The 24,591-nt window shown below is 37.2% G+C and overlaps 3 protein-coding genes across 3 annotated transcripts; all 3 read left to right on the forward strand.

Moving 5' to 3' along the window:
* The first annotated feature begins 19 nt into the window (after positions 1-19).
* LOC102928318 (olfactory receptor 8B3-like) lies at positions 20-10,019 on the forward strand. Its single transcript, XM_006998634.4, has 3 exons — positions 20-922; positions 4,145-4,180; positions 9,939-10,019. The coding sequence occupies exons 1-3, from the start codon at positions 20-22 to the stop codon at positions 10,017-10,019; spliced, it is 1,020 nt and encodes a 339-aa protein (XP_006998696.4).
* Positions 10,020-10,779: 760 nt separating this feature from the next.
* Positions 10,780-11,718, forward strand: LOC102927726 (olfactory receptor 8B3-like). The gene has a single exon (XM_006998632.3). The coding sequence runs from the start codon at positions 10,780-10,782 to the stop codon at positions 11,716-11,718; it is 939 nt and encodes a 312-aa protein (XP_006998694.1).
* Positions 11,719-17,565: 5,847 nt separating this feature from the next.
* LOC102928024 (olfactory receptor 8B3-like) lies at positions 17,566-18,498 on the forward strand. The gene has a single exon (XM_006998633.3). It carries the CDS (start codon positions 17,566-17,568, stop codon positions 18,496-18,498), a length of 933 nt encoding a protein of 310 aa, XP_006998695.3.
* Positions 18,499-24,591: the final 6,093 nt, after the last annotated feature.

Below are 24,591 nucleotides of genomic sequence, written 5' to 3' on the forward strand. Positions count from 1 at the left end.
CCAGATTTTCAATGATAAGATGCTGGCTGGAAATGTCTCCTTGGTGACTGAGTTTGTTCTTGCTGGTTTGACAGACCGTCCAGAGCTCCAGCTGCCCCTCTTTTACCTGTTTCTAATGATCTACATTGTTACAGTGGTGGGAAACTTTGGCCTGGTCACCCTAATTGGCTTCAGTCCTCACCTGCACACTCCCATGTACTATTTCCTCTTCAACCTCTCCTTCATTGATCTCTGCTACTCTTCTGTCTTCAGTCCCAAAATGCTGATGAACTTTGTCTCCGAGAAGAATACCATCTCATATGTAGGCTGCATGACTCAGCTGTTTCTCTTTCTCTTTTTTGTCATCTCTGAATGCTACATGTTGACCTCAATGGCCTATGATCGCTATGTGGCCATCTGTAATCCACTGCTGTATAAGGTTACCATGTCTGCTCAGGTATGTTCTATGCTATCTTTTGCTTCTTATGTGATGGCTTTTGCTGGAGCCTCTGCCCACACAGGCTGCATGCTCAGACTGACCTTCTGCAATGCCAATGTCATCAACCATTATTTGTGTGACATCCTGCCCCTCCTCCAACTTTCTTGCACCAGCACCTATGTCAACGAGGTTGTAGTTCTCATAGTTGTGGGTATTAACATCACAGTGCCCAGCTTTACCATCCTCATTTCCTATGTTTTCATCCTTGTCAACATTCTCAATATCAAATCCACACAAGGAAGATCAAAAGCCTTCAGCACCTGTAGCTCTCACATCATAGCAATTTCTTTGTTTTTTGGGTCAGGAGCATTTATGTACTTCAATCATTCTGAATCTATGGACCAGGGAAAAGTTTCTTCTGTTTTCTACACTAATGTGGTTCCCATGCTCAACCCACTAATTTACAGTTTGAGGAACAAGGATGTCAAAATAGCATTGAAGAAAGTTATGATTAAAGTCCATAGTAGATTCATACCCTAATTGGAAATAAAATAATACAAAGAACTAAAATTTAAATTTAAAGAATCTTAATTTTTTACTGTTATTTTCATGGAGATATTTTGTTTATCCCAATGTGGCTTTTACATGTATTGCTCTGGTGGTTAAATTTATTATCAATATTCTTGTGGCTTGGTAGTGCAACAATCACATTTAACATAGAGACTATACCATATTTTTTTTTCAATAATTTTCCCATCTCTTTTTAAGATTTAGCTATCTCTGAGATAAGGAAGTACCCATGAAATAATATTTGTTGTTTGGATCATACAGCAATCATTTACTAGTATGAGTACTAATAAAATACAATAAATAATTTAGCTTTATATATAAACTACTGAGGCTTATAGTATCTCCTCAGCTCCCCAATCATGGGAGGCAACTGTGAGGAGCACAGCCTGCTGTAAATCTATAGCCAAGGCTCCTTCAGATGCACTCTAGTCCTCACTTTGATATGCCTCAAATACATCACAGTACACACACAGTCTTACTCAAATGCATTAGTTCATTTTCTGGTATGGACTAAGATGGGCCAATTTATCCACAGAGTGAGCCCCTTCTAAGAGGAAGTACTTCTTTGGAGATTTCCTGTGATCTTTCCATTAACTTTTAGATCTGTCCTCAGTCTGAACTTTCCCCACCTAATCCTTCCACGTCTCTTTTAGATGTAAGATTTTTCTCTCTGATCTGAGGTTTTCCACACTGATTCAGTTCCACTTCATTCCATCCTTCACAAATTCCTGTAGTTAATGGCTTGCAACTGTGATTATTTTTTGGATTCTACTTCACTAAATAGAACTAAATGATTGCATTATATGAAAAGCTTCTGAAATTGGTATGATAGTCACAACAGATTACTTTTATTGTAAAAGCACAAACTCATAGGATGTAATATAAGACTCAGAAGCAGATTTTCATGTGGGTATTTCATTGGTTTACGATAAATCAACATACTAATTTCATTGGAAAAAGAAAGTATTCAAAGTAATTTCTTTTGAAATCTCAAATATCCACAAAGAAAACCATGTGCAAAAATTGATTCCTCTAAAATGGACCAAAGTCATACACAAAAAACTTGAACTATAAATCTTTAGATTCATCTTTTAGAAAACATTGAACCAAGACCAAAAAAATAAATAAAATTAACTTAAATGAGTACTTTTTAATCAATAAAATATTTTAGTTGTATCAGACTAGAAGAATATTTCAGGGAATACACCAAATAAAGGCATATCCAGGATATATATGTATGTATCAGCAATTAAGTACCATTTAATATCATTTAATAAGTTGACAAATGTCTCAAAATACACACTATGGCAAACTGTCAGTGCACACATATAAATGTGTTACTCTGGGAGACATGGCATCATATTCAATTGTGTGGCCACTGGTGAGTCCATTGGTGTGGTTCCTATTAAGCATGCATCCCTTAATCAATAGTTTGAGAAATAAAGATGTTACAATTTCCCTGAGAAAATGTTGACCAGGTGGAAGATTTGACTGCACATATGTGTCTAGTGCCTGTTGTTTGGACACAGAGAGAGTTTGTATTCAATTACAATATGCCAGTGGTAACATTTTATTCTCTTTATTGTTCTTAAAAATATTTATTGTATTTTTAAATTTTCAGTATTTCTAAGGTATAGAAGTAGTAGAGTTATTAGGGACACTTAAAATATAAAATATGGTATTATGAGATACATATTGATGCTGTAATGAAAACTAACCTTATATCTTCTGTATCACAATAGAGGAAATATGAGTCTTGTAAAACATGTTTATGATCATTCTGGAGTATCTCATTTTTCTTCTTGACCATTTTTATAATACTATATGCCTGTAACATATCATATTTAAGAATAATTCTAAAGAAAAACTTCATTGTTTTTCTACTAAATTATAAACTTACATTTCTTTCACCAGTAATGAAAAGAGTTCTTATATATGGCCAGGTATAGCAACACTAGTGTGGTGTTTGCTGTTGTCAGTGTGATTTCTCATTTTGTCTGCAATGTGTCTTTGCAGCGTTATTCAGAACTGATGCTTCTCTTTTCTGCATACTGTCTATTAAAGTCAACATATCCCCTTCAGTTTCATTGTCAGAGATATGAAGACTTCTTTTTAAAAATTATTTATTTTATTTTTTTAGATTATAATACTATTTCATCATTTCCCTTTTCTCTTTACTTTCTCTAAAACCTCCTGTATACTGCGCCTTGCTCTCTTTCAAATTCATGGCCTCTTTTTCTCATGAATTGTTGTTACATGCATATATATTTATCTATTTACAGACTAATTCCTACATATATACATACAACATGCTTCATCTGTATAATTTTACTTGTATGTATGGTTGCAGGGCTGATCATGTGGTATTGGATGACCAATTGGTGTGTCTTTGCCAGGGAAGAGTATTTCTCACATTGTTAACAATCCTTACTTACCTATAGTTCTTTGTATAGGGTTGAGGCCATCCGTGCTGGGATGTGTATTGTTGTCCTGGTTCAGCTCATCTTTAGGCAGGTAGTTATATTAGAGAGACTATGGTACAGCTTCTGATAGTCTTAGAAGAGAATATCACAGCAAACTTCTTGATTCTCTTGCTCTTACAGTATTGCCTCCTCTTTCTCCTCAGTATTTCTTGAGCCTTAAGTCTGATGTATTGTAGATGTGACTGTAGGGATTGAGCTCTATAATTATGCACAGTGATTGGTTGTGGGTTTCTGTGATCCTATCCACCTGTTGCAAAGAAATGTTTCCTTGATGAAGGTGAGGACTGCACTTTCCTGTAAGTATAAGGAAAATATTAACAACATAATTAGGGATTATGCTGGTTTAGTAAAGTGGTAGCTTCAGGTTCTCCGCCTTGATCTATGACTTCACTGTCTTGGGGTAGTTGGCTAAGTTTCCAGTACCAGACATGATTCCTGTCCTGTTGAGTGGGTCTTAAGTCCAATTAGAGAGCTGCTGGTTACCACCAAAATATGCATGCAACTAGCATACTCTTACTATTTTTTCCCTCTTTTCCATATATCTTTCATGGCAAGTGTTGGTTATAAAGAGTCATTGATCTGGTTTGAGGCCTCTGGTTTCTGCTACACTACAGATTCTGGGCCCTCACTGGGACTCCTCTTGGATATCCTCTTGTTGCCCTGTGTTGTGGAGGTCCTGAAGCAGATCATGGTTGGGGTGGATATTGAGGTAGGCCAAACCATAATCTTAGTTCTGGGCCTGGGTAGTTGCAGGGTTGGTCAGCTCACAAGCTCTCCCAGTCTTCACCACCAGGGTGAGTTCTCCATCATTGCCCTAGCTAGGTCACCCCTTGTAGTATGAGCAATAGGTAGGTCCAGGACTCTTGCTTCCACTGCTTTCGTACTCTCAGAGTTTGGCTTCCACACCTACAGCTTCAGGCACAGCTCTACTGTGTAGCTGAATCACAGTATAGGGACCACTCTCCTGAGTGCTGCAGTTGTTGAGGAGCAGGGACAGCTCTCTTGCTCTTATGACCTCAGGGCCAGCTCTCCCACCTGGCACAGGGGGCAAGTGGTGGGAGTATGTATATGTGTGGGGGTGGTAGAAAGGCATCTCTCCCAAACCCATACCACCATGTGGCAGATGAGGAGTGGGCCAGATCTCCCATGATCACATTCTTAGGACTCATTTACCCCTAATCCCATCAATAGGGTCAGTTCTATTCTACTGCTCAGATGAGGTGCAGTGCCCACTTTCCTGAGTGTTATGGCCAGTAAGAGCGAAGGTCAGTTCCTTCATCTACCACAAGTGGATGGGGCAAAAGGGCTTGCCTTCACCACCACAAGGCAGATAAGTGGTGTGTGGCCAGCTATCCCACTCTCCCACACTCAGGTCCAGCTTACTCGAACCTCTGCCAACAGGATCAGCTTTATTATGCTGCCAAGTCAAGGAGCAGGATCCAATTTCCTTAATGCTGCATCTAGAAAGGGGAGGTGAAGCATGATCCTAAGTAGTCTTAACAATAAAAACCCAGAGTCAGATGTTAGGGTAAAATCTGAGAGATCAGAGAGAAGTGGAGCAGCCAGCAACCAGAGAGTTCTAACCTGTATGAAATCTCAGACCTAACGGGGTATCCTATCTTTATGACTCCTCAGACTGAATGGGGAGGGGTCCTGTCTTTACTCAGACAGAATCGGGATATGTCCTGTCTCCACCTGCCTTATATTCCTGTCTTCAACTCCCTAGTGCTGGGATTAAAAGTGTGGACCACTACCACCTAGTTCTGTTTCTCTTTTAGACTGATTCAATCTCATGTTTCCCAGGGTGGCCTTGAAATCCTGATCTGTCTGCTTCCTCCCACATGCTGCAATTAAAAGTGTGCATCAGCACTGCCTGGTCTATGTGGTAAACTAGTGCTGGCTCTGCCTTCTGATCTCCAGGCAAGCTTTATTTGTCAGAACACAAACAAAATTTCATACAGCATTTCTCCCTTTTTGTCTAAACAAAAAGCAAAGGTTCTAACTAACAGAAAAACTATATGTAGTAAGTACAATACCTATATACAAGTATATATAGGCAATAATTACACTAACAATGTCTAGTCCATTAGCATTTGACAAATTCAAAGAAAATATTCTATTATCTATCTTATCTTGGTGAGTCCAAAGTGTTGTACCTAATTCACTTTCTATCCTAACTTTTATTACCATCTGAAAACTATCTTTTTATGTATCTCAATCTTATACACTTTACACCTCTTTTAAGAGTGTTTTTTTTTTAAATCTGGTAACAAGGAAAACTTAACTATAACTGTTTAGTCTTCAACTCCATCAGAAACCTGAGAAGGATATAATATTACCTGAGTAAACAGGAAGTGTAGAGCAAACATCTTCCAAAAATAAGAAATGACAGAAACCACTGGCAGCCTGGACAGTCACCCAAGGTTCCTCTGCAATGTTGGTGCATTCATCTTTGGTTTATAGGCATAGAATATCTGACAGGCTTTTCTGTGAAGCAGGAATTTTGAAGAACTGCCCCTTCTTCTTTTTTTTCTTCAAAGTTTGGCAGTCACTTTCTTTTGTGTCCTGCTTGTCCAATTTGGACAGCACAGTGTCAGCAGTCAAGGTAGGGCAGTTTTTTTTGTTGTTTTTTGCCTAGAGGCTAACTTACCACAAAGAAAGTACACTGTATATAGAGTTTCTATGATGCTCATCATCTACTCTGAAGTAGATTGGTGCTGCCCGCAGCATACATTTCTCATTGTTATAAAATTAAAAAAAACTTTTGTTATTAAAAAATTTTAAATTCCATTTTCTGTAGATCTCTGAAGTGTTTGAAGACCACTTGCCAATTTAAATATACCTCTGTTTGACCTTGACAACATACCTAATATAACTAAAAGTTTGATTGTAGTAGGTGACTCATTACTAACCTGCATTTCTTTATTATCCTAAATAGTTTTTAATAATAACTTTCAAGGACTAGAAATTTGCATTACATTGTTAGATGAGCTGTATAGGTACAATACCTTAAACAAGAGTAGAAACATGTAGAGTATATTCTAATTAAAATAACTTTAAATTTGTATCAATATATAAAATCCACATCAACGTACAATATTTAAAACTAGTAATTGTGGTTTTTTGTTTAAAAGTAGATTCAATAATCTACATTTTTATCCTATCATTTCTATAACATATATGCACTAATAATAACCTCAATTATACATCAAAAATCCAAGCCCATGTAAACTATTTAAACCTAGTAGTTGATTTTTAAAGTAGATTCAATAATCTACCTTTTTTCCTATTTCTAGTGGAGGGTCACCTCCCTTGTTCATCATAGAAATGAAGGGTAAGGAGTAAGAGGGAGGGCATCTCTCCCCTGTCCACGCTGCTTCATGACAGATAAGGACAGCTCTCCTACACTCACAACTTTGGGACTGTCTCTCCCACATCACCACCATCAGGGGCAGCTCTATTTTGCTGCCCAGGTGAAAAGCAGGACCTGCTCTTATGAGTGCTGCTGGTGTTGGACAGGAGCAGTTCTCATGCTTTTATGACCCCAGGTCCAGTTCTCCTACCCTTCTCAGGCACAGAGGTCGGGGGAAAGGGCATCTCTCCCAGCCATGCCACCATATGGTAGATGAGGAGTGGTACCAAATCTCCTGTACTCATGATCTTGGGACTGGTTTACCTGTGTCCCATCAACAGAGTCAACTGTGCTTTGCCACCCAGATAGGTACAAGGCCCTCTTTTCCAAGTGCTTCAGCCGGTAAAGGGGAGGGTCGGCTCCCTTGCCAGCTAGAGGCAGTAGGGGCAAGAGGGTAGGGCATCTTTTCTTCACTACCACCACCACCGTGCAGATGAGGGAGGTGGTACCAGTATACCCCTCTAAAGCCCTAAGGGTTGGTTCACCATATACCTATCTACAGGGTAAACTCCACTGTGCTGCCAAGGTGAAGTGCAGGACCTGTTCTCCCAAGTGCTGTAGCTGGTGAGAAGTTGGGTCAGGTCCCCCATCTGCTACATGTATAGAGAGGTGATGGGAGGAGGACATCTTTTCCTCACCCAAGCCACTACATGGGGTATGACCTGCTCTCCCATTCTCACACCCTCAGGGCAAGCTCAACCAAGCCCTCATAAACAATATCAACTTTATTGTGTTGGCTGGGTGAGGTGTGGTGTAGGATCTTCTCTCCTGAGTGCTTGAGCAGGTGAGGGGTAAGACCAGTTCTCCCTAGTGTTGCAGCCAGCAAGGGGCAGGGCCAACTCTGTCCAGCCCTATCCTCTAGGCCTTCATGGTATCAGGAGACAAGGACATCTACATAGACCATGGTTGCATCAAGGCCATGAACCCACACATAGACCCGAAGCAGCCCATGCCCAGACATCACCATGGCATGGGTGACAATCAAGCCATCCATGTCAGCCCACTCCTCACTGCTTTCACTTCATCAGATATGCCTCTGTCCACAGGACATGAACCCTTCTGTCTGTCTCTCTCTTCATTACCACACCATACATTTGTTAACTGTAACAGTGCCTGCCTGCCTGTTCCCTTATGGCTCCAGGCAAACCCCTGTTTTCTCTTTCGAAGTTAGTCTGGTCTGCCCAGGACCTGTGTGTAGATCTCTTTGTCCTGCTCAGTCAATCAGAGCCTACTCTTAGGATTATTAAGCCATATACTTTTATTTTATTTTATTGTTTGAGGTTGTATCATTTCCTTCCTCCTTCTTCTCCCTCCAAACCAACAAATGCCCTTCTCACTTTCCTTCATATTTGTGTGAGTCTGTGTGTCTATGAACATATAGGGCACATTGATGGTAGATTCCAGAATATCACATAGTACCCCTGAATCTGGAGTTATAAAGAATTGTGAGTCACTTCACTTAGGTGCTAGAAACAGAACCCTGGTCCTCTACAAGAGCTGTAAGTGCTCTTAGCCACTGAGCTGCCTCTTTGTCCTTCACTTTTGCTCTTTTTATTCAATGCAGTGTGAGTAGTTTTAGATGAGGCTGCTGGGCAAGAAAAAGAAGCAAAACACACCAAATTGGAAAGTATGAAGCATAATGACATTTTTTCACAGAGAATGTGGTATTATATAGAAAATCCAAATGATTCAACAAAAATACATGTAATTAGAAAAGAAATTTGACTCACCAAAATATGAGTCAACACTAAAAGTTGAATTTTCCATGTATTAACAATAAACAGCCTAAAAAGAAATTAAGAAAATAAGTCTATATACCAGAATATTAAAGAAGAATAAAATATTGGGGCTGAAGAAAGAACTTTCAGTAAAGTGTTTGATTCCCAAAAATGAGGACCTGAGAGAACTCACTTTAAAAGATTGCTAGCTGTATGCCATGATATGGTTGTTGAAGTGAATAAATAAAGAACCCCAACTGTGGAAATTCCTATCTGTGTTTCCTGGATGCGGATTCTTTGTAATGTGACCTGCTATGATAGTTACTCTACCATGATGGACTATACCTTAAGGTAACGAACCCAAATAAACCAATTCTTAACCTGCTTTTGTAGGGTATTTTTTCATAGCCACAAGAAAAATAACCATCTAAAAGTGAAAGAATTTTCTTCAGAATGACAGTATGAAAAAAATAAGACTCATTGGCCGAACAGGGTAATCAGATAGAAATTTCTAGTAGGTGTTCTATTAGTAACAATTTCTCAAGATATGTAAAGCTTTAAAAGAAGCACTTGTGGTGTTTCATGTGACATAGCACTGAAGGTGACATGCTACAACACCTACCAGACCCAGAATTTGGTAAGCCAAGAGTACAGCCTATTCTCACTTAACTGCTGAAAGGAAGAGACAAAGAACCCAAGTCACAGATTTCTCCACAGAGCCTGAGATGATTGGAGAGTTGGGAGTCTCTCTTTCTACATCCACTGGGAAATGACTTGTCACAGAGTGAAGAGAAAAATATAAGACAAATTTTAAATCCCTCTAGATTTATGATTAAAGACAGATTATTATTCATGGTGTAACATAATCCCCAAGTTCCTTATTCTATCTAAATGCTTTTCTCTGGAGAAGAAGCAGGCACAGGCCACCCTGTTTATAAGCAAATATATTCTGCAGGTAACTTCACATGAAATCCTCAGAGCCTTATCAACTGGAACTATGACAATATTGTCACAGATCATTTTTTTCTGCTTCCAGTAAAGACTCAAAGTATTAATCTCATAATTTTCTAAAATTCAGAGATCATTCCAGAAGATTTCAGGCATTAAGTCTTGACTATATCTTCTTAGAATGAGAGGCTACAAATCCCTGGATTCTGAAATATTTCTTCCAGATAGGAACCTAAGAGATCGTCCAGGTTTGGACTGAGACTACTACAATGGGAATGGGTGTGTCTCTGACTCTTATTCTCCTTTTGGGTTACAGTCCAGCCTCAATATGAGGACTTTTGTCTTATAGTTTTGCATCTTGTTTTGTCATGTTTGGTTGTTATCTCTAGGAGGCCTGCTCCTCTATAAAGGGAAACAAAGGAAAAATGGATCATGGGATGAGGAAGATGCCAGGGAGCGGGGAGGAATAGAGGGAGTGGAACTGTCGTTAGGATGTATTATATGAGAGAAGAATCAGAGGGGGCGGGTGAAGAGGAGGGAGAGGGAGAGAATGGTGATGTCTGGATCCCAGGCATAGTAATAGATTGCCTAATATAGGCTATTTCTTCCCTGTCTGATACAAATTGAGACTAAGTGAAAGTAGCAGAAGAAAGCATTCAAGGTGATCAGAGAGTGTTAAGAGTTGTTGGTGTTGATGGCCATTGGAATTGCAGCATCTCTAGTAGGGTTCTTATGCATGGGCCAGGACTCAAGTGTTCAGGATTCATGACTCTGTAAGATGGAGCAGCAGATACATCAATCTTGTTCTTATACTCATACATTAGAAACATTCTTATCATTCATGCTATAGAAGAGGAGAATCTGTAGCAGCAAAAGCCAGCTCTGGCTTGCCAACGCATCTGTTTCAGACTTCATTGATGTAGAGAGAGCTCTAGTAAAGAACAAATTAGGTGGGAGAAGTTTGAATCATTATTATTGCATTTTCTTTCTGCACTCCTTTCGTGCATTTTCTTATCCAGAAATAATGTTGTAATTTGGTACTTCTGGCCTTATGACTGTAAGATAATTTGCTTGCAACTGTAACAGCTGATTCGGTATTATGTATACATATTTGGGGCTAGAAGAAACACTCCCAGAATATACATCACAGGTGGGAAGGACCCATGACTAGTGTGGATTATCTTCTAATGCAACTTTTTTTCTTGAGTCCACAGATTGTCTTAGAGAAGAATGGATACGGATACTGTAAATGTCTCTTTGGTGACTGAATTCATTCTGGTAGGATTAACAGACCAGCCTGATCTCCAAATACCCCTGTTCTTTGTCTTTCTAGCAATGTATATGGTCACTGCATTAGGAAATTTGGGTTTGATGATTCTAGTTTTGCTGAATTCACATCTTCACACACCCATGTACTTTTTCCTCTTTAACTTGTCCTTTATAGACTTTTGTTATTCTTCTGTGTTCACTCCCAAAATGTTGATGAACTTCATATTAAGGAGGAATGCCATTTCCTATGTGCAATGTATGACTCAACTCTATTTCTTCTGTTTTTTTGTTGTTTCTGAATGCTATGTGCTGACTTCAATGGCCTATGATCGCTATGTGGCTATCTGTAATCCACTTTTGTATAATGTTGTTATGTCTCCTCAAGTGTGTTTAAATCTAATGCTTGGTTCATATTTGATGGCATTTTCTGATGCTGTAGCTCACACTGTATGCATGCTGAGATTGACCTTCTGTGATGTCAACACTATCAATCACTATTTCTGTGACATCCTCCCATTGCTCCAGCTTTCCTGCACTAGCACCTATGTTAATAAGCTTGTAGCTTATATTGTAGTCATCATCAACATCATTGTTCCCACTCCCACCATTTTTATCTCATATGTTTTCATCCTCTTGAGCATCTTCCGCATCAGTTCCTCTGAGGGCAGATCTAAAGCCTTCAGCACCTGCAGCTCCCACATCATTGCTGTTTCTCTGTTTTTTGGTTCAGGTGCATTTATGTATTTCAAGCCCTCCTCTGCTGGGTCTATGGATGGGGCAAAAATCTCTTCTGTATTTTATACCAATGTAGTTCCTATGATGAATCCCTTAATCTACAGCTTGAGAAATAAAGATGTTAAGATTGCCCTGAGAAAAACCCTGACAAGGTGGAAGGTTTGACTGGATACATATGTCTTTATGCCTACATGTTTGGGTATACATATAGTTTTATTTAGTCAACACATTTGATTGGCAGCTCTGTATTTCACTTTTTCTTCTAAGAAAATTTTGTGGTTATTAACTTTTTTGATTTATTGAACTGGAAGAAACTATTACCAGAAGGAGAAACTTGAGGTTCTGCATGATGTGCTGAAATATATATATATATATATATATATATATATATATATATATATATATATATGTGTGTGTGTGTGTGTGTGTGTGTGTGTGTGATGATAAAACAGCAAGTCCTGTACTCACAGTCATTATTCTCTCAGCCCTGAAGCAGTTTTCTAAAAAGTATATCAAACTTCTCAGTTTTAAAAGGGAAAATTCACATATTTATAAGAAAGGTGAGCTTATTTTTATTCACATAACAGATTATATCTTGAGCAAATGATGAATATTGCAGGACAAGGCCATCTTCAACACTTCAGAGATTATAAATATTTTTATTTTATAATAATAACTTCTTGGTATAAATTACACAAATTTGCCAAAGTTGGTTTAGGGCAGCTTCAGAAGTTGTTTGAAATCCTACCGAAAATCCAAACCTACATTTATTTAAGTCATTTTACATAAGCATGTCTGCAGAAGGGATGTTCATGAGTTTTTAATTTTTATGAAGAAATGAAGTGGAATTTTGATGCAGATTTCATTGAATCTATAGGTTGTTTGTGATATGATAGCCATTTTCACAATACTAAAACTACCAATCCATGAACAAAAACTACCAATCCATGAACATTGGAAGTATTTCCATCATTTGGTATCTCCATTTGTTTTTCATTGTCTTAAATTTCTTATCACACCAATGTCCTGCACATACAGTAAATAGATGTTAAGAGCGCAATTTATGCTGGCATAGTGCATCTAAATATGAAAATTCTGACTAACAGAAATATAATACATTGCATAAAGGTGCAAAATGAGATGTTTGTCATAATTTTTAAGGAGTCTGACATATCTGTCAAATTAGCAAATACAGGAGATATGCTGCTCTCCAGTGGAGAATATACAGAGGAGAACAGGTGTTCTAAATTATACTTTCCAAGGCACAAGATAAGAAACTTGAAGAACAATGGGGAAATGCAACCCTAGTGTGGATTTGAAGATAATTTGGAGAATGTTTTTCCAATATTTGACCAAAATGCATGTTCTTAATGAAAATTAGTGAAAACAGCCAAGTATTTTAGCTTTGTTCTTAAATAGTACACATCACATAGAATGAGAAATGGTAAAGTTGTGCTGTAACATCCAGCTATGCTACACATTCTGTTTATGCATATTTGTCAATGTGAATAAAATGTTAATTAATGATGGTGCTTTTGAAGTCTTTAGAATAAATAATTGGGCCTTTGTACATCTACACAGATAACACTTGAGTATATTTATTATAATCAAAAAAATAAAATTAAAGAAAACAATGCTTCACGATCACATTCCTCCTTTAAGTTAATGTAGAAGACAATGAAACAAAGGAAGATCCTATAACATTTCTCAGTTTCAGTTTTAGTAGAGCAGACACATCCTCACTGAGAATGGTGAAAGGTGTTGACTGAGAATTCTGAAGGTCTACCAAACCTGCCTTTTTGTTTGTTTGTTTGTTTTTGGTTTTTTTTGTTTGTTTGTTTGTTTTTTTTTGAGACAGGGTTTCTCTGTGTAGCTTTGCACCTTTCCTGGAACTCACTTTGGAGACCAGGCTGGCCTTGAACTCACAGAGATTCGCCTGCCTCTGCCTCCTGAGTACTGGGATTAAAGGCGTGTGCCACCACTGCCTGGCAAACCTGACCTTTTTTACATGGTATAGGAAACTCACCAATATTACAGGGTCCCCAAATGCGAATATATTGGCTTAGTTTAATTTGAAAAGTTGAGTATTTTGATATTCATGGGGACAAATCAATGTAGACTCTGATGCTCACCAGATGTAAATAAACTGACATAACAATATCTTCATATTTATTTATCTATCTGTTTATTTTTTGTATATCTGGCTATAAATCCATCTTTCTGTCAATGAAGAAAATGTCTGTGACTTCCAGTAAGCCCAAATAATCTGTAGGCCTCTGTGATTCAAGTTAGGTTCCTTAAAGTTTAAGATAGTGGTATCTTGACTAATCAATATAATTTTCTTTTTCTTTACACATTAAGATAAGTAAGAGAAATTCAAATAGCTACTGAGATTCTTAGATTTAAAAAAAAGGAACTCATTATTTTAAATGGAACCAATGTATTTAAGTTGAAATTCTTAAATTTTCTGCATTGAACAGCTATAAATCTCACAACTCTAGAAGAGTCTCATGCAGCATTTCAAGTGAGAGCAAGAGGACATAGTTGTGGGAGTTAGTAGTGCACCATCTAAAAATAGCAGCATTCACTGGGGTGCAGTTTTGGTTGGACTAGAAGGTACACAGTTTGAAGATAGTACCTTTAAAGTAGTAGTATGATTTTCTGAGAGTATCTGAATAAACCACAAACTGTTAAGTTTTTTTTTAAATGCTTCACCCACATGTGTATGCCAATGGGGAGACGTTTGGATAGTCTAGAAGGAGTGGAGTGCAAGCTATGTTGTAGCCACTCAACTTCAATCCAATCTCAACTGTATGCCTGAAGCCAAACAGTCCAGCCAGTATCCAGGGAGCAAGCTTTAGCCAGTAAATGAATGAGAATATGATGGAGTGTTTTTAAAAGAAGGATATAATGATTCATAATCAGCAAATCATCTGTCAATATGTTTCATCATAGTGTATAATTGACCTCCCAGTAGAAAGGCCTGTTTTAAGTGTCACAGTTATTGATTCTGCAGAGACAAAAGAGAATGCCTGTCAGCTTAGAACATACAAAATTTTGTGTATCCTGATTAATTGATTAATATACTTTTTATTGAGATGTATGCGTTACATGAATTTGAAATATATCCTCTTTTTATTTGTTTTCTAGTATATAATGTTTATCTACAACCTTCCTAATAGAATACACAGATTTTGTAAATCTGTACTTTTTCAAATCTTGAAAGGCTTATATTTGAATACTTAATATATTTTATATTGGATAAAGTTTTTATACGTGAATATTACATATAAATCTTTTAAACATATAACATCAGGTCAAAATTATTAATTTTTAACATTGCCACTATATATAGTAATATGTGACATAAGATTTCATATAAAAATCTGTGACTAATTGAGTATATTTCCTACATATGTGCTCACCAGACCATTTTTCATTTCTGCAATCCAATGTTTATCAGCCTTCTTACACTACATTCTGAGGGAGACCAGATCCCTCTTTTTTTCCCAACATACTCTTGAGCAGGGAGAAATAAGGAATATGTAGATAGAAATATAGAGTAGAGAGACAGAAACATAAGACAGCCTTGAGAGGGCCTGGGTCAAAACCCACAAGGCCCTACTGTCTCTTATAAAGGGCTTTTAAAGGAATGCCAAGGGGTGGAAGAAAAGATCTCCCAGCACAACGAGGTGCAGACCATCCCAGATACCTGGTGACCACGCACATGTCAAGCCATCCCCTAATGCAGCCCTGCTGTGTAAAGCAAGCTCAGATCTCACTAGGAAGCTTTTGTGAGCTACCACAACATTCCTGTCCTATATATATCATATATATATATAGTTGTATGTATCTATATAAAATATCAACAACAGAGGAGGGATAACATGGTGTTTGTCTTTCTGAGACTAGATTAATTTATAGCTATTTAATTTAGGTTATTTCATATAATTATATAATTAATATATTAATGCTATATAATGATTAATATAGTTCATTAATAGTTAATAAATTATATGTATTTGAATATAATAAGGCAAAGAAAAAGGCCATTAATTTGAGAGGGAGTTAAACAGTCAGCATGTGAGTGCTTGGAGAATGGAAAGGGAACTGAGTAATCAATACAACTATATTTTATTTTATTTTCATAAAATATTTTAGAGTATTTATATATTTTCATATTTTGATTTTAAATTTAAAATACAATTACATACTTTCCCTTTCTTGCCTCTAACCCTTCACATGCACAACTCCTTGAACTCTCTAAAATTCAGGGTCTCTATATCTTTTATCATTGTTACATATATCCACACATTTTCCTAAACATGTAAATACAACCTCTCATTCTATATAATGTTACTTCTTTGTACATGGGTTCATCGCTGATCACTTGATATTGGTGTTGGATAATACCAAATAATAAATTCGGTAGGTTTCTCGTGAAAAGACTATTTGTTTCACTCCCAGCATTCTTCAATTGTCTTCAGTTCTATAGGGTTGAGGCTCCATGGATTTTTCCCTTCCATGTTAGTATATCTCCTGGTATAGTTCTTTGTCAGAAATATATTTTTAAAAATAGCATCTGTGATGTTTCTGGTAGTATAAAACTGGAAGTGACTCACTATCACACTCTACAACTTTCAAACACAGAATTTAGTATTTAGTCAGGAGTAGGACCTATAGGTAATTCTCTCTTAACTGAAAGAAGCAAGAAAGGAAGAACTTCAAACTCAGATTTTCTTTCAGCTCTCAAGATAATTGGAGAGGCAAGAGTCTATCTCTCTATCTATACTGGGGACAAATGTTCTCTAGAGTGAATGGGAAGAATGAGTATAATTGTGGGTCTCTCAGGAAATTAGGATCATGATCCAGAGGGTAATACAATTTCCTCAGCTCCTTCTTTGATTTAAATTGTCTCCTCTGAGGAAGAGCCAAGACATTCTTTCAACCTGTTTATAAACATGCATATCCTTTAGTTAAAGGGCCCTTTTTCTGCTTCAAGAAAATATTCAAAGCCTTAATCACAAATAATGTACTGCAATTCAGAAATTAACCAAGGAAAATTGAGTCTTGTGTATATCTTCTTTGAACTGAAATATTTGAAAACTTTGAATCTGAAATATATATCCAGTTAAACAGGGATAAATAGGAAAGTAAGTAATCTCTTGTGTTTGGGCTGAAAATTATGTTTCTGAATTTCAGATATACTAACACCCTCTTCCTCTCCCCTTTTAAATGAATGTTTGTTTTTTATTTTTATTTTATTAAAAAGAGATTTTTTTCATATAATATATTCTGGTTACAGTTTCCTCTCCCTCAATTCCTCTGAAGTTGTTTTTGACTCTCCTCCTATCCAACTCTACTCCCTTTCTGTCTCTTCATATAGGATAGGCTTCAGCAACTTCTTCCCTGTCCTTTCCAAAATGAGACCCAAGTGACACAGGCAGAAGTAAAGCCTTCAGAGGAATCAGAGAGAGGTGTTGGTGACCACTGGATTTGCAGCATCTCTGTTAGGATTTCTTGCAAGGTCAGGCCTTAATTCTTCAAGATTCATAACTTCATGACACGGGGACAGGAAACATTCTCTTCCTGACTCTCTCTTTTTCTTTTAGTTTTAGATTTGGCACATTATTTTTATGCATACCATAGCAAAGACAAATTTGCAGCAGCAACCATCACCGTACTGTCCAGGCATCTGCTTCCAATTTTGTTATAGGGCAAGCTCTAGTGAAGAAAGATAGGAGATGGGAGAATATTGAACCCTTCTCAGTGGAGTCTTCTCCTGTATTTTGTGATATTTTTTTCAGAAATTATGATGAAATTATATTATCAATTGCTTTCTGATTTAAGATAATTCATTTGTGACTGCACCATTTGATTTTGTATGTATAGTTGGGGCTAGAAAAAGCATTGCCAGCACACATATCATGGATGGGAAGGATCCATGACTGAGTGTCGATCATCCTCTAATGTAACTTTATTTTCTGTGTCCACAGGCTGCCTCAGAGAAGAATGGATATAGTTAACGTCTCTTTGGTGACTGAATTCATTCTGGTAGGATTAACAGACCAGCCTGATCTCCAAATGCCCCTGTTCTTCGTGTTTCTAGCAATGTATCTGGTCACTGCATTGGGAAATCTGTGTTTGATAATTCTGACTGTGCTGAATTCTCACCTCCACACCCCTATGTACTTTTTTCTCTTTAACTTGTCTTTTATAGACCTCTGTTATTGTTCTGTGTTCACTCCCCAAATGCTGGTGAACTTTATATTAAGGAAGAATACAATTTCCTACGTGGAATGTATGACCCAAGTCTATTTCTTCTGTTTTTTTGTTATTTCAGAATGTTATGTGTTGACTTCAATGGCCTATGATCGATACATGGCCATCTGCAATCCACTGTTGTATAATGTTGTCATGTCTCCTAAATTATGTTTGAGCCTTATGCTTGGTTCCTACTTTATTGCATTTTCTGATGCTTTAGCTCACACTGTATGCATGCTGAGACTGACCTTCTGTGATGCCAACACCATCAACCACTACCTCTGTGATATTCCTCCTTTGCTCCAGCTGTCCTGCACAAGCACGTATGTCAACGAACTTGTCATTTGTATTGTTGGGAGCATCAACATCATTGTTCCTACTTCAACTGTCTTTATTTCTTATGGTTGCATCCTCTGCAGCATATTCCGCATCAGTTCCTCTGAGGGCAGGTCAAAAGCTTTCAGTACCTGCAGCTCCCACATCATTGCTGTTTTTCTGTTCTTTGGTTCAAGTGCATTTGTGTATTTCAAACCCTCCTCAGGGGATTCCATGAATGAAGGAAAAATCTTTTCTGTCTTTTATACCAATGTGGTTCCCATGTTGAATCCTTTAATCTACAGTTTGAGAAACAAAGATATTAAAGTTGCCCTTAGGAAAACCCTGAGCAGCAGGACCATTTGACTGGACAAGCTTGTCTTTATGCCTCTTACTTTTGTGCAGGGATAGTTTCAATTATGAGCAATATTTTATTGGGAGATTTCTGTCCTTTTCTTTCCTAGAAAATCTTCTACTTTTCATTTTAATTTTTTACAGTTTCTGAACAGGCAGAAACTCTTGGTAAAATCCAGAAACCTTATCTGTTTTTTTTCCTTTATAAAAGGAAGTCTGGGTCTTCTAGATTTGGTTTTATTATTTCCATATTCTGCCATCTTCATTTTTTGTCATTTTCTGTCTTATTTAAAAATAATTTCAGTAAAACAACATTTTTTCCTCCATTAATTAAAAATTAATGTTTTTTTCTGTAGTGTAATCTAAAACATGTCTTTAAATGGTCAAATGTAGTAACACTAGAATGGCAGTTTCCACTGTGTATGGATTTCTCATTTTGAAGATATATCTTTAAATGAGTAATTCAAACATCTGATTCTGTTCTTTTCTGTACATCTTCCATTGGAAAGCAGCATATCTCTTTTCAACTGCCAATGTGAAAGATGTGATTTATTGGTAATCAATAGTTTAATTAAAGCTGTAGAATATGCTAATTATTTCAGGTTTCAAGCACCTTATTAATTCATATATTTTTCTGAATTTTATTATTATTATTTTGGAAATATGATCATGAGAGAATATTTCATCTTTGAATCTGGATTATAGTTTGTTTGTGGGGGACACCTGTGTCTAGATTTGCTTCAGCTGTCACTTTATTTTGAATTATTCTTTTAGTTAGAATAGGCCAGGTTTTTTTGTAGTAGGGGGTTGAGTTCATCTACAAAATTAAAAAATGAAATAATTTGAATGTGTTTTAAGGGTTTAGTAATTCAAGAAAAGAAGACCTGGGACAGGAAGTGTACCAACCAAAGTCATTAAACTGGAAGCCAAGAAGGCAGTGAATATATAAGAGCCTTCCTCTACAAAGAATCACTGAAGGGTTCTGAAAATCATATTACCACCTGGATATTAACTTTCTTCTGTAGAGCATTGCAAATATTTCCCTTGCTTTATTAATCTCACATTATCCTTCACATCCAGAATGACCATGCATTAATAGTGTTTTGAGTAACGAAAATTGCTTTATTGGGAAATGAAGACAGACTACATCATTGGGTACAAGTGGAGTGAGGACAGCTAAACCAAGGAATAAAGAGCGAGTGGTCATTGAGACACTAGTTAGGAAGAAGGCTTCAGACAGTGTAGGACAGGCAATAGAAGCCTCTTTGTAGGGCATCTTTTATCTTCTCTGGAACTTCCTGGAAATATTGTGAGGACTGAAACATCTCTCTGAATAGGTTTAAAGAAGCTCAGGTAAATTGATAACGAAGAAAAGTTTAACCCAAAGGGAGATCCAGAGACAAGTAAATCATTCCATCAAGGTTGACTTTCATGTGGGATTCCCATATGGAATTTCTCTGCAAAATGAACAAAATATCTCTAAAATGGACTGTCTTAGCATACTAAAAGTATCAAGGACAAATAGATGATTTCCATACTAATCCTGAAGAGCTGGCTTTTTCTCTTCTGTAAATCAATGTGAGTGGATAAAGTGTTTATAGACAAAAGTCATTTTAAATTATTCACCTGAAACATGAAAACTTACAATGACTGTAGCAAGACTACAAGACTTTTAATTCTGGATAGAGACTGTCCTCTACAGTGTGTGGGAGGATGGTGGGATCCTGTGCATCATGGTTTTTTTTTTTTTTTTTTTTTTTTTTTTTTTTTTTTTTTGTGTGTGTGTGTGTGTGTGTGTGTGTGTGTGTGTGTGTGTTTTCCTCAAATATCTCTTAGTGAGAGGAATTATCACACTTCACATACTAATGTAATATCAATCAGGAACAGAAGTAAAACACATCCATTAAGGAGGGCAACCCTTGGAGTCATCACAGAACACACCCAGACACCTAGTTCAGCAAAAAGGAGGGACAAGTCCTGTGGGCCAGGGAGAGGGGCTGCCTCTGGATCTGACAAAAGCAGACAGCAAGCAGCAAGCAGAAGCAGCAGGGTTTTTTTTTTCTTGTTTGTTTGTTTTTGTCTTCATTGTTTTTTGTTGTTGTCCCCACCCCCAGTGTGTTTTTAAGAAGAAAAAGGAAGAAATTGTGCTAGGGTGGGTCAGAAAGTTCTGATTGTATAGGTTAGCCAAATTATGAATTTTGACTGTTGGATCTTGGTGTTTTGTCTCAGGAATGAGTCTGTGGCCAAATAAGGGAAGGGAGCTTGGAGGCTAGTTTTAGGAATGTACTATAATGATTTCTAGCAAGGGAGAGCTAAAGGAGGAAAGGGGCAAAACCTGTCAGTACAATGTTTGCCTGAGAGAGCACTCCAATATCCACAGCCCATGTGCAGGTCCACAAAGGTCTCCTAGTGAGGTCTGAGCTTGCTTTACCCAGCAGGGCTTCATAAGGGGATAGATTGACCACATGCATGGTTACCACGTGTTTGGAAGGGTCTGCACTTGGCTGTGCTGCGGGGAGGTCCTTTGTTCCACCCCTAGTCATTCCTATAAAAGGCCCTTTAGAAGAGACAGAAGTGGCTGGTGGATAATGGTCCAGGCCCTTCTGAGGCTATCCTGTGTTTCTGTTTCTTTTTCTCTCTCCTCTATCTTTCTATCTAATACCTCTTGTGCCTCAGTCCTCAAGTGTACCCTGTCATAAAATGTGGGAGCCAGTATCCCAGCTGGGATCCCACAGGCTCAGATGCCTGTGACGGCAGGAGATGATTGCAAGAATGACTGTGTTCACATGTCCTATAGAACAGACATTTGCACATCTTTGTTGCAGTGAGGTGTCCCAGGACTGATCCAGACAGGACAGATATGATGATAATACTATTTTCGCTCTTCCTCCTTTTTCTTTGTTCTCAAATGGGTAATATGTAGATAATGAGGCCTCACTCACGTCCTCAAGTATAAAATAGCCAGCAAATTATTTCAATGTAGTCAGGATAAAAAGATTGATGAACAGAATAATCATCTATGTATCCATGCTTGATGAAGCAAGCATTTAAGAGATCAAGGCCAGCATGGGTAATTTTGCAAAACCCTACTTGGGAAAAAACACTGAGGAAACAGGTCAGTGCCGAGTGCTTATTTGATATGTGTTAGTAACTGGAGTAGAGCCTGAACACCACAAACAACAAAACCAACAAAACCACATAAAGAGTAATGTAGAGTTCAGGGATCCTATCCATATTTTATTTACATAAGTATATGACCATTATATTGTCCATTTCATCAAAATTTTGCTCCAGTTTTGCTTTATATACCCATATATAATATTTACATAGTCATGTATTAATCCTGATTTTCACAGTTAAGCATTCTTACAAAGCTATGATTAGAATGTTATTTATATGAACAATGAACAAACTTAAGCAAACATGAGGAACAAAATGGATCTCACAGAAGTGAACCTACAGAGGCAATGTAAAACTGTAGAGCAATGTAGAATTGTCCAGGGCAGAAACACCCTGTTTACCACACCTCAGGAGGAACTTTCACCTATGTCTATTAAAGAATGGAAGACAATTTTCAGTCCAGTTGAATAGATTTGTGGTGTTCAATAAAGATTATTTTTGTATCAGTACTGCTTTAAAGAGAGTATATTTTCATTCCAATTTTTAGAACTTCATTTACCCTCTTGTATTATCTCAATAAAGTCTTCTGTAAATTAAATCCTTCAAATATTTATTAGAAGAATTATTATAATTGCTACATGTTAGGGTCAAACCCAGGGCCTCCCATGAGCTAGTGAGTACTCTACCATTGACCCATATCCTCAGCACATTAATGTATCATTCCACTTGCTAACAATAAAAATCTAATGAGGAACTTAATAAGTCCATATATCAAAGAGGAACAATATTCTGGAGAATTACTGTACTTTTCATAATCAAAGACCTCAAAGTATGTACACTGAAAATGGCCTAATATTGCTAAAAGAAGTTGAGGTATAAATACACAGAAATATCCTTTGCTCATAACTTAGATATGTTATCATTAATATCTTGCTTCCACTGTCATGCAAGCACATGCCCTTGCCACCTCTGTGCCTACACACAAGTGCACACACACCATAGGTATATGCACATCCTCCATCCACAAAAAGTAAATAATAAGGAATTAACTAAAGAGCTGAAAAATTTGTAGGAGAAAACCACTAAACCCTGCCTAAAGAAATTAATGAGACAACCACACAGAAAACACAGCCCTTATTAAGTGGTCAGAAAATTTAGCAGTTTTACATTGTAAATCTGTTCCCAAAGCCATCTATAGAACCAGTGCCATCTTCATTATATCCCAGTGACATTTTTAATCCTACCATTCATAAATAATCTGAAAGTACTATGAATATGAAAAGCCAACTTGATAAAAGAGCTAGATTGCTCCCACTTCCAAATTTTAAAATTTATTACAAACCTATGGTGATCCAAGCAATTTGGTATGGAAATAAGGAAAGGTAATTAGAGATTGTAGGAACACTGCCCAAGAATGAGGTTGTTAAAGGAGAATTCCAAGTGCTTGTAGAAAAACTCCAAGGAAACAAGAGTCTTATGACTTCAGTTTCTTAAAAAACACAAAATTATTCTTGGAATGTGCTTTTGTGCACTACCAGGGGTAGCAGATAGGGGTGAGTTTATTTCATATTATTCATTACAACAGGCTATTGTTGTTTGTTTATATGCCTTTATGGGAAAACATGTTTTTGTCACATGTGGCTTGTCCTTAGGATTATACAGTTTACTCATTCAACCATTCTTAACTCATAGAGCATAAATTATCTGATGTTCTGAATAAGTTTAGCTATTGCATGAGATTTTAGTCTGCCTTATTTTAGGTCCCATTCTCCCAGGTCCCACTGCCTCAAGAGTGGTAAATAAAAGGTGGAATAGAGATTCCAGAAACAAGCTCTTAGCTGAAGGTAAAGGAACATTTGAAGAAGTTTCCAAGACCATCTGTCAGGGGGGATGGGCAGTCTCTTCAACTAGGAAAACTGAAAGTAGACATGCCAGAAAATTAAAATGGACCCTTACAGACACTGTATATCATTTACTCCAAGTGGGTCAAATACCCAGAGTCAAGATTTAAAAATAAACTGTTTATAAGACAACATAGGATCTGAAATCCACAGCTGAACATGTGGTGATGACTCCTATACAATAACATGAAAACACAGGCAGCCACAGAAAAACAGAGGAGTTTCACTATAGGGAGATTTCTCTCAGGTGAATAAAACTGTCCATTTATGTCATATTGTAGATCTGTTTCTAGTTTGTTGAGAAATCTTCAGGCTGGTTTCCACATCAGTAGCACTAATCTACACTCCCATCCTTCTGGATTTCCCCTTCCCAACATTCACAGAAGCCTTTGTTGTTCTTTGTATTCCTGATGATGACCATTCTGGCTGGAGAGAAGTGGAACCTTCAAGTAGTTCTATCTGTATTACATTGATGACTCAGAAGGTTGAGTCTTCTTCAGGTTTTTACTAGTCATTGCCATTTGCATTTCTTCTTTTGATGACTGTTCAGTTTCTCATTTTTTTCCTTTTCTTGTTGAGAATAGATTTTCATATAATATATTCTGATTAGAGTTCCCTTCCCACAACCAGCTCTTCCCAGATACTCCCTACTTTCACATCTACACAAATCTACACTTTTTGTTCCTCTCTCTTCAGAAAACAAACAGACATCTAAAAAAAAGATAAAACAAAAACAAACATACCTGCATAGAAAAAAACAAAAAATGAGCAGAGGAAAATACAATCCAAAGAAACAGTACAAGAAACACATATAGATTCAGAGAAGCACACATTTGCATACAGAGAAATCCCATAAAGACACAAAATCTGAAACTATAATATTAGACAAAAAACCTATAGGATTAAAAAAATAAACTGAGAAAATATTATGAAACAAGAAACCCCCAAAAATACCATTGAGTTCATTTTGTGCTGTCCATCTACTGCCAGGCATTAGATATGCCCTCAAGTGTGGTTTATATATCCATTAAGACTCTATTGCAAATTTTCCCTTTGCAAGCAGTTATCAATTGGATATAGCTTC

The sequence above is a fragment of the Peromyscus maniculatus genome, chromosome 7 (assembly GCF_049852395.1).
Source record: "Peromyscus maniculatus bairdii isolate BWxNUB_F1_BW_parent chromosome 7, HU_Pman_BW_mat_3.1, whole genome shotgun sequence".
NCBI classification, from domain to species: Eukaryota; Metazoa; Chordata; class Mammalia; order Rodentia; family Cricetidae; genus Peromyscus; species Peromyscus maniculatus.